The sequence below is a fragment of the Protopterus annectens genome, chromosome 3.part0 (assembly GCF_019279795.1).
Source record: "Protopterus annectens isolate FY-2018-M chromosome 3.part0, PAN1.0, whole genome shotgun sequence".
In the NCBI taxonomy this organism is placed as follows: Eukaryota; Metazoa; Chordata; order Ceratodontiformes; family Protopteridae; genus Protopterus; species Protopterus annectens.
Window position 1 is genome coordinate 539,948,767 of NC_056731.1, and position 16,336 is coordinate 539,965,102.

General features: G+C 42.5%; 1 protein-coding gene across 20 annotated transcripts in view; it reads left to right on the forward strand.

Annotated features, from left to right (window-relative positions):
* CLASP2 (cytoplasmic linker associated protein 2) overlaps nucleotides 1-16,336 on the forward strand; it is a 7,203,062-nt gene that overhangs the window by 4,406,278 nt on the left and 2,780,448 nt on the right. For 14 of the 20 annotated variants that reach the window (XM_044064956.1, XM_044064947.1, XM_044064955.1 and 11 more), the window contains one exon: nucleotides 13,599-13,622. The exons of the other annotated variants lie outside the window; for them this stretch is intronic. In XM_044064956.1, coding sequence (XP_043920891.1) covers nucleotides 13,599-13,622 — 24 coding nt within the window. The remainder of the gene's footprint in view (nucleotides 1-13,598; nucleotides 13,623-16,336) is intronic. 20 annotated transcript variants of the gene reach the window in all.

Here is a 16,336-nt window from a genome sequence, read left to right on the forward strand (position 1 = left end):
AAAGACTGGGACCGACATCCTCGGCCCGCGTCTACCACTGACTCCACGCCAAAATCTACCGCGAGTGCTCCGGTTCCCCCTGAAACGGTTATTCCACCGCTCCGAACCGAAGACACCGCATTACCGACGACTCCGATACCGGATACCACTCTGACGCCAGTTATAGATTTTCCTCCGGATACTGAAACCGAGGAAATGCCCGAGACCATTGCTGTAGATAAGGTCACTCCTGCACGTGGAGCTGCCAGGCCTCCTATGGCCATGTCTATTAAGGCCTACACTCGGGCTAAGGCAGCCAGCAAGACCAAGCATCTTACTGCTAAAGCCTTACCTCAGCCTACTCCAGAGACACAAATCATGACTATGGCCGCAGACTTAATTTCTATGATTAGAGGTTCACAGGCCCATCCTGAGAGAGGATCCCAGCCTCCTTCTGATAAGAGGCCCCGGGTTGAACCCTCTGACCCTATCCCTTCAGATGAAGATTCTGAGGACTCTGTCCACTCCGATGGCCAGGAAGAGCTCTTCCAGACCTATGAGGACTCGGATGCAGAGGATTCCATCCTCGGCCTCCCTCCTGAGGATATTTCTTTTGGGGAAGTTCTGCATACCATGAGGGAACATTTCAAGTGGCAAGGCCAGGAATATTCTGATTCCAGAAAGCGCCTTCGAACTTTCCTTAAAAAGCCCCAGCACAGGCCCTTAGCTATTCCTCCTGTGCTTGATGTTTTGGATGATTTATATTCTGACTCCAGTGTTACCCTGATTCTCTTCCTCCTGCTCCAGCCAAGCCAGACAGGTATTACAGGGTCCCAGAAACACATTCCCATTTATTCAGGGCCCATACTGTTGATTTGGAAACTATTTCTCAGGGACCTAAAGGTGTTTCAGCTTCCACCTCTAAAAATCCCTTGCCTTCCAACAGGGAAGCTAGGTCATTAGAGAGATGGGGGAAAAAGGTCTACACCTCCACTACTTTATCTATGAGAGCTTTGAATTGCCTTTTTCATATGTTACAATATCAGGATTTCCTGTTAGAAGATTTACAGAAAACATTGGCCTGTCCTGATCCTTTAGACAGGAAGTCTTTGCAGGAAGCTGTACATAATTCTCAGCAAGTCAGCAATCACTTCCTGCAGTGTGGATATGATGCACTGGAAGCTTCATGTAGGGCAGCTATGACAGGGGCAGTCATTTGTAGACATGCATGGTTAAAAGAACAACCTCTACCAGATCATGTTAAGGCAAAACTTCTGGATGCACCCTTGGAAAGGAACAAGCTTTTTGGTGCTAATGCTAAAGATGTGTTACAAGTCCATCGAGGAAAAAGCAAAATCAGTTCAGACTGTTAAAGATTTCCTCCAGGTTCAGCCCCCCAGATTCAGTAGGAATTGGCCTTCAAAAAACTGGTCCTTTCCTAATCCTGAAAAATTTCAAAGGGGTAAAAACAGACGTGGCCGAGGAAGAGGACAATACAGAGGTCCTTACAGGGGACGACAATGGCAGCCAGCAAACCAAAGAAGTGACACAGGGGTTTCCCCTGCCCCACAGCCACAATCTCAATGACTTTCCTCTACTTCCGCCTACCAAGGAACAAATAGAAGCTCCCTTGGGCGGAAAATTATCTCTGTTTTCAGACAATTGGCACAGATTGACAAAGGACAAATGGATTTTGGACATTATAGACCAAGGTTACAGGTTACATTTTCATACCTTACCAAGAAAACAAGGCATGCCAAACCTACCACAAAACCAGAGGGCAGAGGCTATCAAGCAGATTTCTCTGCTGACTCGGATAAAAGCAATAGAAAGAGTTACACAACAAGAACAAGGCCAGGGGTTTTACTCAAGACTGTTCCTTGTTCCAAGAAAAGAAACTCAATGGAGACCAATACTGGATTTGTCCGCATTAAACACCATTCTCATAGTACCAAAGTTCAAAATGCTGACTCTACAGCAACTCCTTCCCATGCTGGGCAAGGGGTCTTGGCTGATTACTCTGGACCTCAAGGAGGCATACCTGCATGTCCCTATCAGACACAGTTGCAGAAGATACCTCAGATTTCTTACAGGGCCAGAGCATTATCAATTCTCAGCATTGCCATTTGGCTTATCTACTGCGCCCAGAGTATTCACAAAATGCCTGGCTTCAGTAATTGCTCATTGCAGGCTCCAGGGGATCCAAATTTACCTGCACCTGGACGACTGCCTCATACAAGCGGACGACAAATTGATGTTGACCAAAAACTTGAACTATGTCATACGATTACTTCAGGCTCTGGGATACACAGTCAACTTCCAAAAGTCAAGACTTCAACCATCCCAGCAAATAACCTTCTTAGGAGCCAAACTAGACACAGCCTCTCAAATGGCTTACCTGACAGAAGACAAGCAAGAGAAGTTAACTCATTATTTCAAAGGTTTGGCAAAACTCACCCAGATGACTGCAAGGAGATTCCTACAGGCCCTGGGTTACATGGCATCCTGCATTCTCCTGGTTCCATTAGCAAGACTACACATGAGAAAGCTTCAATGGTACCTAAAAAGCCTATGGTGTCAGCACAGCAACAACTTAGAGACAGCCATACCGCTCATTCCATGCCTACAAAAGGAATTCCTATGGTGGGCCTCGGTAAGCCAGGCAAACACAGGTATGTCATTCAAAAAACCACAGATAACACAGACCTTGGATGGGGGGCGCACATGGAAGGCAGATGTATACAAGGACAATGGTCTCCAAAGGAAACACATCTGCATATAAGCCAAAAGGAAATGCTGGCAGTAATGCATGCCATCGAGGCCTTTCGACAACAACTTCAGCAAGGCCATTTACTGATACGGACAGACAACACCACTGTGATGTGGTATATAAACAAGCAAGGAGGCACCCATTCTTACCTCCTTTGCAGACTGACAATGAATCTTTGGGAAAAATCACTGAGCCTAAACATACAGTTACAATCCCAGTTTGTTCCAGGCAAAGACAATGTGCTGGCGGACAGCCTAAGCAGGAATTTCACAGATCCACACGAGTGGAGGTTACATCCGAAGATCTTCACACAACTCACTTCGACATGGGGCAGGCCAGAAGTAGACCTATTTGCCTCTCACCTCAACCATCATCTACAAAAATTCTGCTCAAGGACATACTATCCACAAGCTTGGAAAATAGATGCTCTCTCATTCAACTGGAACTTCCTAAAAATCTATGCATTCCCACCTCTGCCACTGATGACCTCAGTATTACTAAAGATCAAAGCAGAGAGACCCAAGGGGATGCTAATAGCTCCAGACTGGCCAAGACAACACTGGTATCCACTACTACGGAGCATATGTCACACCAAGAAGTGGACCCTTCCCCAATGGCCCCTACTTTTGACTCAACACAACTTTAAAACAGTGCATCCAAACCTTCAGACACTGCAGCTAACAGCCTGGGAGATCCCATGAATAACCTCAATCTATCTCTCTCCAAGGAAGTTCAGCGGATATTAACAGAGGCTCGAAGACCATCCACCAGAAAGGTTTACTTAGCAAAATGGAAGAGATTCAGCATTTGGAATACCAGCAAGGGATATGATGCATCATTATTGAACATCCCACTCATCCTGGAATATTTGGCAGATATGCTACAGAATGGACTCTCATATTCTTCCATAAAGATACATGCTTCAGCTATTTCATAGGTTCATAGGTTCATAGTATCTCGCCCTAAGGCTGCCCTGGCATTTATAATTTATTAGCCTTTACCCACCCTTATATGAAAATTATATGAAAAAAAATACTGTGCCCAGTTTGTTTGTGCCTCTGTCCAGTGACCCAGAGATGATTCCCGGGTAAACCTACCGATCTCCCAGATGAATCCCTTCATGATCAGTGGGCAATGTAGAAGGTCTTTCTAACCACTTTAGCAATGTGAGTGTCAAAAGAAAGGCCACTGTCAACCTGGGTCCCCAGGTCCCTGATAACCTCTTCAGCTAGATATAACACTGATCCGCCTGTCTTTTTACATCCTTTGCTAAGGCAATTCCTCAGGGGAATCAAGAACATTAAGCCACCAAGAAAGGCTCCAGTGCCAGCCTGGGACCTCAACTTTGTCCTAGAAAAACTGACTCTACCTCCATTTGAGCCAGCAGCTTCAGTCGACTTACAATTTCTCTCATGGAAGACAGCTTTCCTGTTGGCAATTACCTCAGCAAGAAGGGTTTCGGAACTACAGGCCCTAATTGCAATACCACCGTTCATAATCTTTCACAGAGACAGGGTCTCATTAAGGACCAACCCTACTTTTATGCCAAAGGTGGTATCTAGGGTTTCTTTAAATCAAGCTATTCATCTGCCTGCTTTCTTCCCCAATCCTGAGAACAAAGGGGAAAGACTGTTACATACCTTGGACATTCACAGACAACTTCGATACTACCTGGACAGAACCAAGACCAGTAGGAAGTCTGAACAACTTTTTGTAGCTTACGCCCCTGCAGCCCAAGGAAAAGCAATTTCAAAACAGACTATTTCAAAATGGATTGGACATTGCATCAGATTCTGTTATTCCTTTCATGGGAAGACTGTTCCAGCCAATGTCAGACCACATTCCACCAGAGCTACAGCCACCTCTACAGCATTCTTAAGAGGGGTACCTACAAAGGACATTCTAGAAGCTGCTACATGGAGCTCCGTGCATACATTCTCCAAACACTACAATCTCCCTCTATACTCCAGATCCAGAGCAGGCTTTGCTTCGGCAGTCCTGCAGGGTTTGATTGCCACACCATCTTTTTCCTAGAGCATTCCTCCTCCCCCAGCTAAGCTATGGTATTCTACCCATATGTTATGACTGCAGTTGCATTCTTGAAGGACATAGTACAGTTTTGTACCTACCATAAATGTAGATGTCCGATAGATATGCAACTGCAGTCGGATTTTCCCTCCCTCCATACCCCTCTATGCCTAGGGTCCACTCCTATCCCTGTTTCTCTTAGCTGGGGATATCTGTTATGGTGTATCTGTTTATTGCTTACTTATTTGTCTGGAATCCTGTTTTTGTCTTCCAATTTGATTACAGCCTTCCTTGGAGGGCACCTGGCATCTGGGGCAAGAAACACTGAAGAAAATGGCGTCGGCTGATGCTTCTGTACTCCAGCCGCTCTGACGTCGGAGAGAAATGCGACATCAGCCGACGTCGGACCCAGACTTTGGAATCCGGCCGACCGAGGGCTGCCTGAGGCAGGACAACCCATATGTTATGACTGCAGTTGCATATCTATCGGACATCTACATTTATGGTAGGTACAAAACTGTACTTTACTCGGCGTCGATACCTATTCCTATTCCCACTTCTTCAGTTCCACTGGTGGACCTCACAGTGGTTCTGGAGCCAACCCTTTGGTCATCAGCTCATTCACAGCTGAGCCATCCATAGGATCGTGACTGGGCTGCTGGCACTGTGACCCCTAGTACGGTGCAGTCTACTACGGTTCCCGGAGTCTTGGCAGTACAAAGTCCTTTTGGGGCTCCTTCCTTTTGAGTGGGCTCATCGGAGGGGGGGTGAGACCCCGGTTCCGAGGTTGTCCTTCTCAGTTACGGGCTCCCACCTCTCTTCAGATGGGTCATCTTTCCAAGCAATGGAGAAGGCCCTTACCTCTGTAAGCAAACCATTGGCGTCAGAATACCAAATATGTCCTCCCTCTGAACCGCAGCTGACTCGGGCCACCGCATCAGGATATCGAGCACAAGAGCCTTAAGATATCCTAATGCAGGATGCCCTCTCTTAGGAGTCCTCGTCAGAAGCCCCCGCTGAAGAGGTACCATATAAGAGATCATGCAAGAGAAAGCACGTGGACTCCCCCAAAGAGTCCCTCACCAAAAAAAAGAACTACAATGAAAGGGAGGGGTTCCCATGGTCACCCCCTGAGGATGTCGCCTTTGGCGACATACTGGAAATTTTAAAGCTGCAGAAGCCCACCAACCCTTCCTCTGAGCAGTCTGTATTCTTGCAGGCTTTTCATTCTCAACCCTCTACTTCTAGGGTGACCTCTCCTGCAGACGAACTAGTCCAGCACATCATGCCGCACACATGGAAGAGTCTTGATACTGTTGAACCAATCCCCTGTAGACCAGACAACATTTTTTTCCTGCCTGAAGAAAGTCCACACCAGGCCTACCAGTAGATGCTATGTTGGTGGCGTCAGCCACGAGGAAAGAGCTCCCCGAGGAGAGCCAGACTGTCCAGCCCCAAAACAGGGAGTTTTGGGCAGTGGACAGGTTAGGGAAGCGAGTGTTTGCCTCATTGACCTTTGCCATTCAGTTCTCGAATTACTTGGCACACTTTACTAGGCTTCAGAGAGACATAATCTCAGAACTCTCTGGAACCTTAGCAGGAGCAGTTTCTGACGAGTTATGTGACAAAATTGCTTCGCAGCTTGCGGCCCTGGAATCTATATCCAACTCGTAATTGCAGTTAATCTCTCACGCTACCGAAGTGGTGACTAGAGCTGCGGGTTCAGGCGTTGTCATGAGATGTCACACCTGGATGCTTCTTTGTGGTCCCTTTTAAGTCTTTCTTGCTTAATGCTCCAGTGGAAGCTTCTTCCTTTTTTGGTACAAAAGTGAAAGACATGTTAGCCAGATGTGAAAAGGACGGCAAGACCCTGTCTGCCATGGGCGTATGTTTTTTCCACCCCCCAACGATCCTACTGTAGAAATCAGAGGAGTGGAAAGATGTGGCACAAGAAATCCCAGCGTCCTTTCCATGACACACGTGGTGAGTTTACTCCCCCGGGGCAGAGGGGCTAACTCATCGGGAAGATGTCCCTACAGAGGCAGAGGAGGTCTGCTTAACCAGGCGTCCAGAGATTCTTTCTCTGGACAGCCCTACCAGCGTTCCTGAACAGCAGTCCAATTGCTTTCATCAGCTCAAGAGAAAAGAAAGCTGTCTCAAAAAAGAGTCGTCCAAGCAGTCCCACCAGATCAAATAGGATCCGGATTTTACTCAAGGTTCTTTTTAGTGCCAAAAAAGACAGGGGACTGGAGACCAATTTTGAATCTCAGCATTCTGAACAAGTTTGTCAACCAAACAAAATTCCAGATGGTCACGGTTCAGTTTATCCTACCCTTCCTGGAGAAAGGCAATTGGATGTACTCAGTAGATCTTCAGGATGCGTATTAACACATAAAAGTGGACAAACGCTTCAGAAGATTTCTTCGCTTCTGACTGGGAGGCAGTCATTACCAATTCTAGACGCTGCCCATTGGACTCTCTACAGCCACCAGAGTGTTCACCAAATGCATGGCAGTGGTAACAGCTCACCTGAGACTACAAGGATTCCGAGTGCTTACGTACTTAGACGATTGGCTCCCTTGGCTCCTTACTGCCCCCACCAAGCATCTACTGATTACAGCCTTAAACTACACTCTAAAACTGGCAAAATGCCTAGGAATCTCTATAAACAGGTAGAAATGCAAGTTGACTCCTTCTCAAGCCTTGGAATTTATAGGAGCAACTTTCGATACCCAGTCTTGCCTAGTCTCCTTGTCAGATCACAGATTAGAAAGACTGAGGTCCCAACTCCGGATGATACTCTCTCAAGACAAGGTTCCAGCTTGGTCTGTCCTTCAACTTTTAGGATCAATGGGAACATCAGTTACAATAGTTCCCCTAGGGAAACCACATGAGACTTCTTCAATGGCTCCTCCTAACACAGTGGTCCCCTTCACACCATCCTATAGCCTTTCAGATCCACATAACAGCGCGATGCAAACAAGATTTAACTTGGTGGATGAAGCCAGCAAAAGACTTATGGAGTCACCCTTTCTCCCCATGTCTGCCCACAGGCACACTGACCACGGACGCTTCCCTGATAGGGCGGGGGGGGGGGGGCATTTTCAGTGGAAGACAAGGCACTTGGTCAACCATGAAGGCCAACCTGCATATCAGTGTTCCAGAACTGAGGGCAGTGCTTCTAGCATTGCAAACATTCCAATCTGTCCTCCCATCAGGGACAGTTGCTCTCCAGTCCGACATGTCAGTGGTCTGGTACATCAACAAACAAGGGAGAACCAATCCCTACCCATTATGTCGAGAAGCCATGAGAATTTAGCAATGGGCAATAGCTTCCAACCGCTTTCTGATAGCAACGCACATTCCCAGGAATTCTAATGTGGTTGCAGACAAACTGAGCAGATGTATCCTTCTGCCTCATGGGTGGTACCTCAATTCAACTGTAGTGGCGAAGATCTTCAGCCGCTGGGGCCAGCCTTGCTGTGACCTATTCGCCTCTCCAGCAAATCAGCAGCAGCTACTTTGCCCTACTTGCCCCACAGGGGGAATTCCCGAGGGATGCTGTAGTACATGATTGGCCAGCAGGACTTCTGCATGCTTTTGCTCCCCTTCTCCTGATCCCACAATTTCTAAAGAAGGCCCTTCAGCTGAGAAGCATAGTAATCCTCATTGCAACCTGCTGGCTCCTACAAGTCTGGTTTCCCTTCCATTGGCCTCACCTAGTACGCCAACCATGGATTCTGGATCCAACTCCAGAATTAATCTCACACTCTCAGGGTTGATTCACCCAAACATATTCAGTCTCAAGCTGACAGCTTGGTTTCTCCACTTCCAGTAATTGCCAGGCAGAATTACCTTACCTCCCCGGTACATGAGATTCTTGCATCACATAAACCATCCACCAGGAAAATCTATCTTAGCAACTGGAAGAGATTCCTTATTTGGTCCCGACAAAGAGAACTAGGCTCCTGTTAGTTTGGTTTTGGATTATTTGTCAGATATTCTTCATTCAGGAGCAGCAGCAGCCTCCACCATTTGAGTACATTAGACTGCTATCTCAAATTTCCATAATGGATTTCAAGACTCATCCTTAATCTCCCATCGTCTCTAAAACCTTCTTGAAAGGGGTCTAACATATCAGACCACCCTTCAAAAGAACCGATCGAACGTTGTTAACACTAGTACTGCAATCCCTGACACGATCCCCTTTCGAACCTGCTGCCACTTGCCGATAGAAAAGTTTTTATCCTGGAAATCCCTGTTTTTAGTAGCCATCAGCTCAGCAAGATGCATATCCGAGCTTCAGGCCTTGTACATAAAACACCCTTACATGGTCATTCATAAGGACAGAGTATTATTTCAGAATTGACAGTAACCAGACCATTGACTTACTAATCTTTTTGCCAAACTACTCAAATAATGGAGAATACTGCCTTCATTTGCTGGATGTACATAGACAATTACATTTTTATCTGGACAGAACTAAATCAGTACGTAAATCAGACCAGTTGTTTGTTTCCTTTTCAGATCCTAAATTGGGAAACTCTGTTTCTAAAGTGAACTTCTCTAAGTTGTTAAGAAACTGTATATGCTTTGTCTACCAATATCATAAAATTCCTCTAATGAGCAAGGTTAAAGCACACTCCACCAGATCAGTGGTGACTTCTGTAGCTTTTCACTCAAAGGCTTCAGTGGATGATATCTGTGCAGCAGCAACCTGGGTTACCCCTCATACCTTTATCACTCATTACAAATTGGATTTGCTGTCCAGGGTGAGAGTATCCTTTGGTTCAGTGGTATTCAGGAACATCCTTCGATAAGGGCCTCCCAGGACATAAAGTAGCTAGGGACTCTATCGCATCAGTAACAAATGAATGAAGATTAACAACATCAGATAAAGAAGTTATGTTCTTACGATAATGTTCCATCTGTGTTGTTCAACTTCATTCATTCATTATGTCCCACCCTCCTTCCCCCTCCAAGGGGCTCTTGGAGGTCCGGATTTTGTCCAAATCCAGTATTAGGGGACCTGCTCAGAAAAAGTCTGTGCTTTCTTTATCATGGGCAAACTTGAGCTGAGGTAACGGGAAGAGGGGCACTATGGGTAAAGCTTATCCCGAGAGGTTTTTGGCTGACATGAGCTTGTTATAAGGCCGACTCGGTTCCGAGGACGGAACCGACACCCACCAGTAATGAATGATGATGAACAACACAGATGGAACTTTATGGTAAGAACATAACTTATTTTTTCAAGCTCTTATTCTTTTTAAATACAAATGATGGAGTATCTCCCATTAAGTCCCTCAAGGTAGGGTCAGACGTGAAAATCTTCCAGTTCGACCTAATAATTTCACAATTGTGTCTTACATCACTGGAATATGTTAGCGTAGTCATCATCTTCAGATTCAGCTGAGGGTCTTGTTTCCCATCATTCTGCAAAATAACGTTCTTTATTTTATATGACCAGCCACTTTGGGACTTATTGCTAATGACAGAAATTCTAGAACTTTGTTTTTTCCTTCTTGTACTAGGTCTTAAAATTTTTGGTTAGATGACTTTTTAATTCTGTCCATTTTCTCCCTCTCATTAAGAAAGGTTGTTACCTGCAGAATTGTCTTGCCTGTTAGTCTCTCTGTAGCAGCGTAAATACATTGAAAGGTATCCTGCCTCTTGTTCATGCATCATGTTTACCTTTGAATCTTAAGGTTGTGAATCATAGTAGCAGGTAGGACTTGAAGTCTTGCCTGAAATACTGGTAACTAAGCACAGCATGGAGAGGTTTGCGGCTGCACAGATTAGACACTTGTACTTTACTTGCAGAAAGAAAAGAGTGATTTCTTTGCTCCTTTGGCTGGCATTTCCTACACAGAAACCAGGGTTGCCCGGTTTCCAGGCTTGTGGGGAGGAGGGTGTACAGTTTTGGCTGCTACAACACAGTTCAGTTCACTATCAGTTATTGTATTATTTGTGTGAATCATTATATAGTAAAGCACTGCATCAAACAAATTCATCTTGTATTGTTTTATATATGCTGGATATGCTTCCCACTGCTTTAGCTGTTTTTGTTACCATACTGCTTTAACCACTTTCTGTTAAAAGGGGCCTCACTAACCCATGCATAACCCACTGCCATTCTGTTTAAATTTGTGTGCCCCCTAAATATCATGTCTGAAAGTACTAAGGGATGTTTCTCAAGTCCTGCTCAGCAGCCTGTTAAATAAAACTAGTATTAAATGTTGTGCAGAATGGAACTCCTTACTAGAAGTTATTGGGTAATAGACCTTGCCCACCTGAAGCGAGTCCAGAATTCCAGGGTAATGGTATTGACTTGATCATCTAGAGCTGCTCTATCACACCTGTGGCATGCTGTCTGAACTAACTACTATGTTAGCTGTAGCCATGTTTTTTGTTTAAGATTTTATTGTTCAGAAGTTGAGCCCTGCATGCTCCGGATTCTCTTTTTGAGACAGAAAGAGAGCTGTTGGCACTGTGCGTCCTTTTTTGATCTTTTAGGTTATCAGGTGAGGAGCAGGTAGTTCTCACATAGTGAAGTTGGAAGTGTTTTATGTTCTTTTGCATTGTAAGCCACAGGTCTGTGGGATTTCTTTCCTGATTATGATGAGTGAGGCTTAACCTTTATTTGGAAAATCCTGTAGCGTCCATCCGTCTTCAGATGTCATTATCTGAGACTGAGCATAAATCTTTATGCATTTACTTTATAACAGTATTCCCTTTACAGTTTTTCCAATAACCTTCTTTTTCTCTGATAATTTAGTATTGTATTTATATATATTCATTTATTTGTTTAATTTTGTATAGGGATTAGGCATTAGTAAAGGAAATTGAATGAAAACCTCCTGACATGAATAAGGGTTTGAATCCTTTGTCTTCCAAACCCTTGCTTTTAAAGCTACCCTTCAGTAATCCACAGTTAAAAGTTTTTCTTTCTGACACTTTATCTTCACTTGACTGTGTGGATAAGAAAACATTGGCATTTGAAGCTAGGATCTTGGGCTCACGTTCCATTTCTTTTTATGTTGCACTTAACTCATGAGGCAAGGATTTGTAATGTTTACTTCAATGGGGGGTCCTGCATAGGATTTCTGTGCTCTTTTTGCTTTTAATTTTCACACATTTATTAAATTATGGCAGTCTTGGTAGACATATTAGTAGTCCTATTAGGATTTGACTGCTTATTCTAAGTTCTTTTGGCAAGCTCCCTGCACCTCCTTATGTGAGGGCAAGCCCCCCCCCCAAACTTAAAGCTTATATACACCATCTCCAAGATTGCCATACCTCGGAGAAAAGGGAATATTCTGTGAAATGGCTTCTCAGGCTTAAAGTATGTACATCTGTTCTATCATACATTCAGTCTCTGCATTTTGGGACTCTCTGTAACAAGTCACAATATTTCAAATGGTTACCATTCTGTTTTTGTTCAGTAACCCTGTTGCTTTTGTCTGTTGATGAAAGTTAAGGTTCAGCATAGACAGGGAGTACTACCATTTGCAATACTGGCATTGTGGGTTCATTTAAGGCCAGGTCGCATTAGAATGAGTGGTCAGAGACTGGTTGTCTTTTTACAGAAGATGAGATCCTTTGTAGCAGAGGTGGTATTAACAAGGTAGTGAAGCTGAAAAAAAAGTCATGTACATGCCTGTCAATACACAAGACATTTGAGCATATCTTTCTGCAGCTTTCAACTCTTCCTTACTTCCCATAGAACAACGTGGATGTGCAGGATTACTTTAATCATGGTTTTGTTAATTTATTCTCCAGTAACCAGTTTAATTCATTGCAGGGATATAGGGGAGCTGGAGCCCTTCCTGACATTCATTGGGCACTAGTTTATGAACACACTGACACACACTACATGCACACCTTTCTGCAGTTTAGAGGATTGTTTGCCTATGCATGCATCATTTTTGATATGTGGGAAGAAACTGGATCACCAGTTGTAGAAGAAAAAAAAAAGCATGGACACAGAAGATGTGCACCCTCCATACAGAAAGCACCTCATTTGAGAACCACATGTTAGGCAACACTGCTATTTTTAAGTAAAAAAAAACATGTCTGCTTTGTTTTGAAATTTGTACTGTTTATAACTCTAAATCTTTGGCTATCCTTACCAGAAATAACTTATTCTTTGGATGCAGAGAAGAGGAAGTTGGGGACCTCATAATTTTTATAAGTATACCTAAAGTGATAGTTTTTTTTTTTAAGTTGCCTCATTTGAAGGACAGGCATTCTTGTCAGTATTTCTCAAAATATCTGGTACACTGCTGCTTTAATGTGGGAGAGTTACATGCAGTATAGATCGTCTTCATTAAATAGTGATTGCTTGGCATTATGGTAAGTACCTTATAAGTAGTGTTTGCGTCCGTAAGCTTTATCTGGCCATCATGTACATGACTTTAAAAATGAAGGGGGTGATACTTAATCTGCCTGTGAACAAAATATATGGCAGAAGATAGGTGAGTAAATGCTTTAGGTGAGACGATGCTTTCACTTGAAAAGATAATCTATTTCTGATTATATGGAGGGTTTTACTAATCTCCTTAGGATGTGTATTACAAATCTGTATGTTAGTCTTTTACCATTGTACATTCTTTATGCGCGTGTTAAAGTCACTGTTAATAATATATTGTAAGTCAAGTAACATGTATTTCAGATTATTTCCCAGCTAATCTTTGACCAGAATCTTTGTTGTAAAACACACACACCTGCTGTAATCACACCAAGCAGCTGCTGAAATGTTTTGTCTTTTTTTCATAAGTGTTTTTTTCTTTCTTTTTCTACTTTCTCTGTTCACTGCTGTCAGCTCTTGGGAGACATACGGAGTAAGGTAGAGGTATAGCTTTATTTCCTTAAAAGATGTTAGTATTGTCTTAATGGTAACCTTTTTGATGGAGTGCATCTGAAAATGTCTTTGTCTAGAATTATGTAATAAAGTTTCTTGCTTTTGCAGTGTTATAATTTTTGTAGTTTTTTTGAATGCTATTGCTTATTTTTCCACTGAGCTTTTACAGGGATGCTGTATTTATCTTTTATGCATTGCAAGGACAAGTTCCATTTTAATATTTCTTGTCATGGACATCACTGCCCAAAACAGTTCTCATCAGTCGAGACAGAAAAAAATAAATTTGTTCGGATTATCATCTCTGGTCCCCATTATGACTTTTAATACTTATTTACATTATTTAAGTATGTAAGATGTTCTCTTTTATAGTGAAGAGTATTCTTTTAGAAATTGACAGTATATCACAAAGAGAATTTTTTTAAAAATGAGCAGCCCAGATAGTGTTGGGTGATGGATTTCTTTAATGTAATTGTGTTCATTGTAGAGTTAAGACGTCATATTGGTGGCATATGTGTTAGTTAGAAGGAAAAAAAAGGTTGATCTGATAACCCGTTTTATCTAAAATTGACGTTGCAGCCATAAAAATTCCCTTTGTGCTGACTGTTATAAGTAAACTAGTTCAAATGCTGTATGGACTCCTTTTGATGTATGTTTGTCTTCATAGAACTTCCAGATAATTAGATCCATATGTGTAAACAAAAAGGTCTGATGCCATTAACGTGGCTTCTGTTATATTATACAACGACCCGCCATTAATATTCAAAAATGTGCACGCTGATTGGTCAGCATGCACGTTGTAAATCCGAGTGATAGTAATGGAAAAAGGTCCGGTCGCCCAGATTATTTCCATTACTATAACTCTTACAGCAACACTGTCTTCTATGTTAAACCCATTTAACATAGCAAAACAGTTTGTAAAAAGCAACAGAGATCTTGCTTTCTCCATTGCTTTTTTCAAAACTGTCTCGCTATGTTAAATGGGTTTAACACAGCGAGACAGCTTTAAAAAAAGCAACGGAGAATTGTTGCTTTTTTTAAAACTGTCTCGCTGTGTTAAACCCATTTAACGTAGCGAAACAGTTTGTAAAAAGCAACGGAGATCTTGCTTTCTCCGTTGCTTTTGCCCACAGCTCTGATGTACTGCGTAGGTATAAGTATGCGCAGTACATCAGAACTGCCACAGAATACCAGACAGCTGCGGAAGGGCAGCAAGGAGGCATTATACAATGCCATTATTTAAGAAAAGTATTTTTTTTTCTTAAATAATGTTATTGTATAATAGCAATAACTCATTCTGGTGGTAATGCTGGATTTACCCATGGTTGGCTTTGTTTGGCCACTCGGGCTTCACCCTCATGACCAAACCACATCAACCGTGGATAAATCCAGCATTACCCACACCCAGGCGTGGATTATTGCTATAGTATTCCATGTTAGTTGAAGTCACCTGTATTAGACGGTGCTTCTACTGCTTTGCTGTCTGGAACAGGGATTATATTCTGGTCATTTGAAGAGAGACTCACTCACCAAAGCAAGTTTGGTCGAGTGAAAGACTGAATGGGCAGCAGATCAAATTTGTTTTATACAGTGGCTTTACTGTCCATACCACTTGTAACTGTCCCTTGGATTTTACATCTTATATAATTAAGATCTTGATGTCAGTTAAAAACATTTTTATACATTGCCTTATTATTCTTTTCATTCATGACTGAATGAGTTTAAAAGAAGTACTTGATGGAAACCGTAAGACCCTAGAGGTCATGTATAACTGGGATCAAGAAGAAAGGGATAAATTCTAATGCTTGTATTATAAAGTGTATGTAAACATGTAAAAATACCTGTTTTAGGGTTCTAAGCAATTTCAGTATGACACAAGTATGGAACAACACTCACACGCCATGCCTTAACCTGTATGTAGTACTGTTGTAATAGGTTTGTAAATCTTCCTTACCCAGTTATTGCATGCTCAAATACATAAAAGGGAGAGTAATTTTCTTTGTTCCTCTGGATTTCTTCTTTTGCCATCTGACTCAGTTTGTCAGACCCACTTGCTTTTCTTCATAAAATGCCTTTTGTACCTTCTTTTCACTGAACAATTGAGTTGTCTTTTAATCTGTTGACATTGGATCCATCCATTGTATTGTGTATGATAAAGCTGTAAACATTTAGACCTCTCAACAGCCCAAAGTTTTCCAGGCTGCTTAGTATCTCTCCTTGTACTATAATGCATTATATTTATCTCCCAACACAGATCACTGTTGACATGTTGAATGCTGAATGATCTCTAGATTGCATCAGGCTGCTGTTCTAAATATGTTAGTTTGTAAACATCTTTCAGTTTTAACAACGACATAGGTACACTTACATTAGTAGAAAATATACCTTATTAACATATTTTTCATCATTTTCATGCTATACATATATAACATATTTATAACTTCTGTATATGTTTTATTTTTTAACACGTATCTTACACTTAAATATTGAATATGTTTCTCAAGTCCTGCCTTTCCTTAAGCCTCACTCTTCCTCCTCCTCCTGAACATTATTCTACATATATTGTTCCCACATATTTCGTTTCTGTCTGTATAATTTTCTCATTCACTTTTCTAAATATCCCACCTCCATTTATTTATCTCTCTTACAATATTCAGTACTTCAGTTGCAGGTGGTTTAGATTTTAATTTCCATTTTCTGGT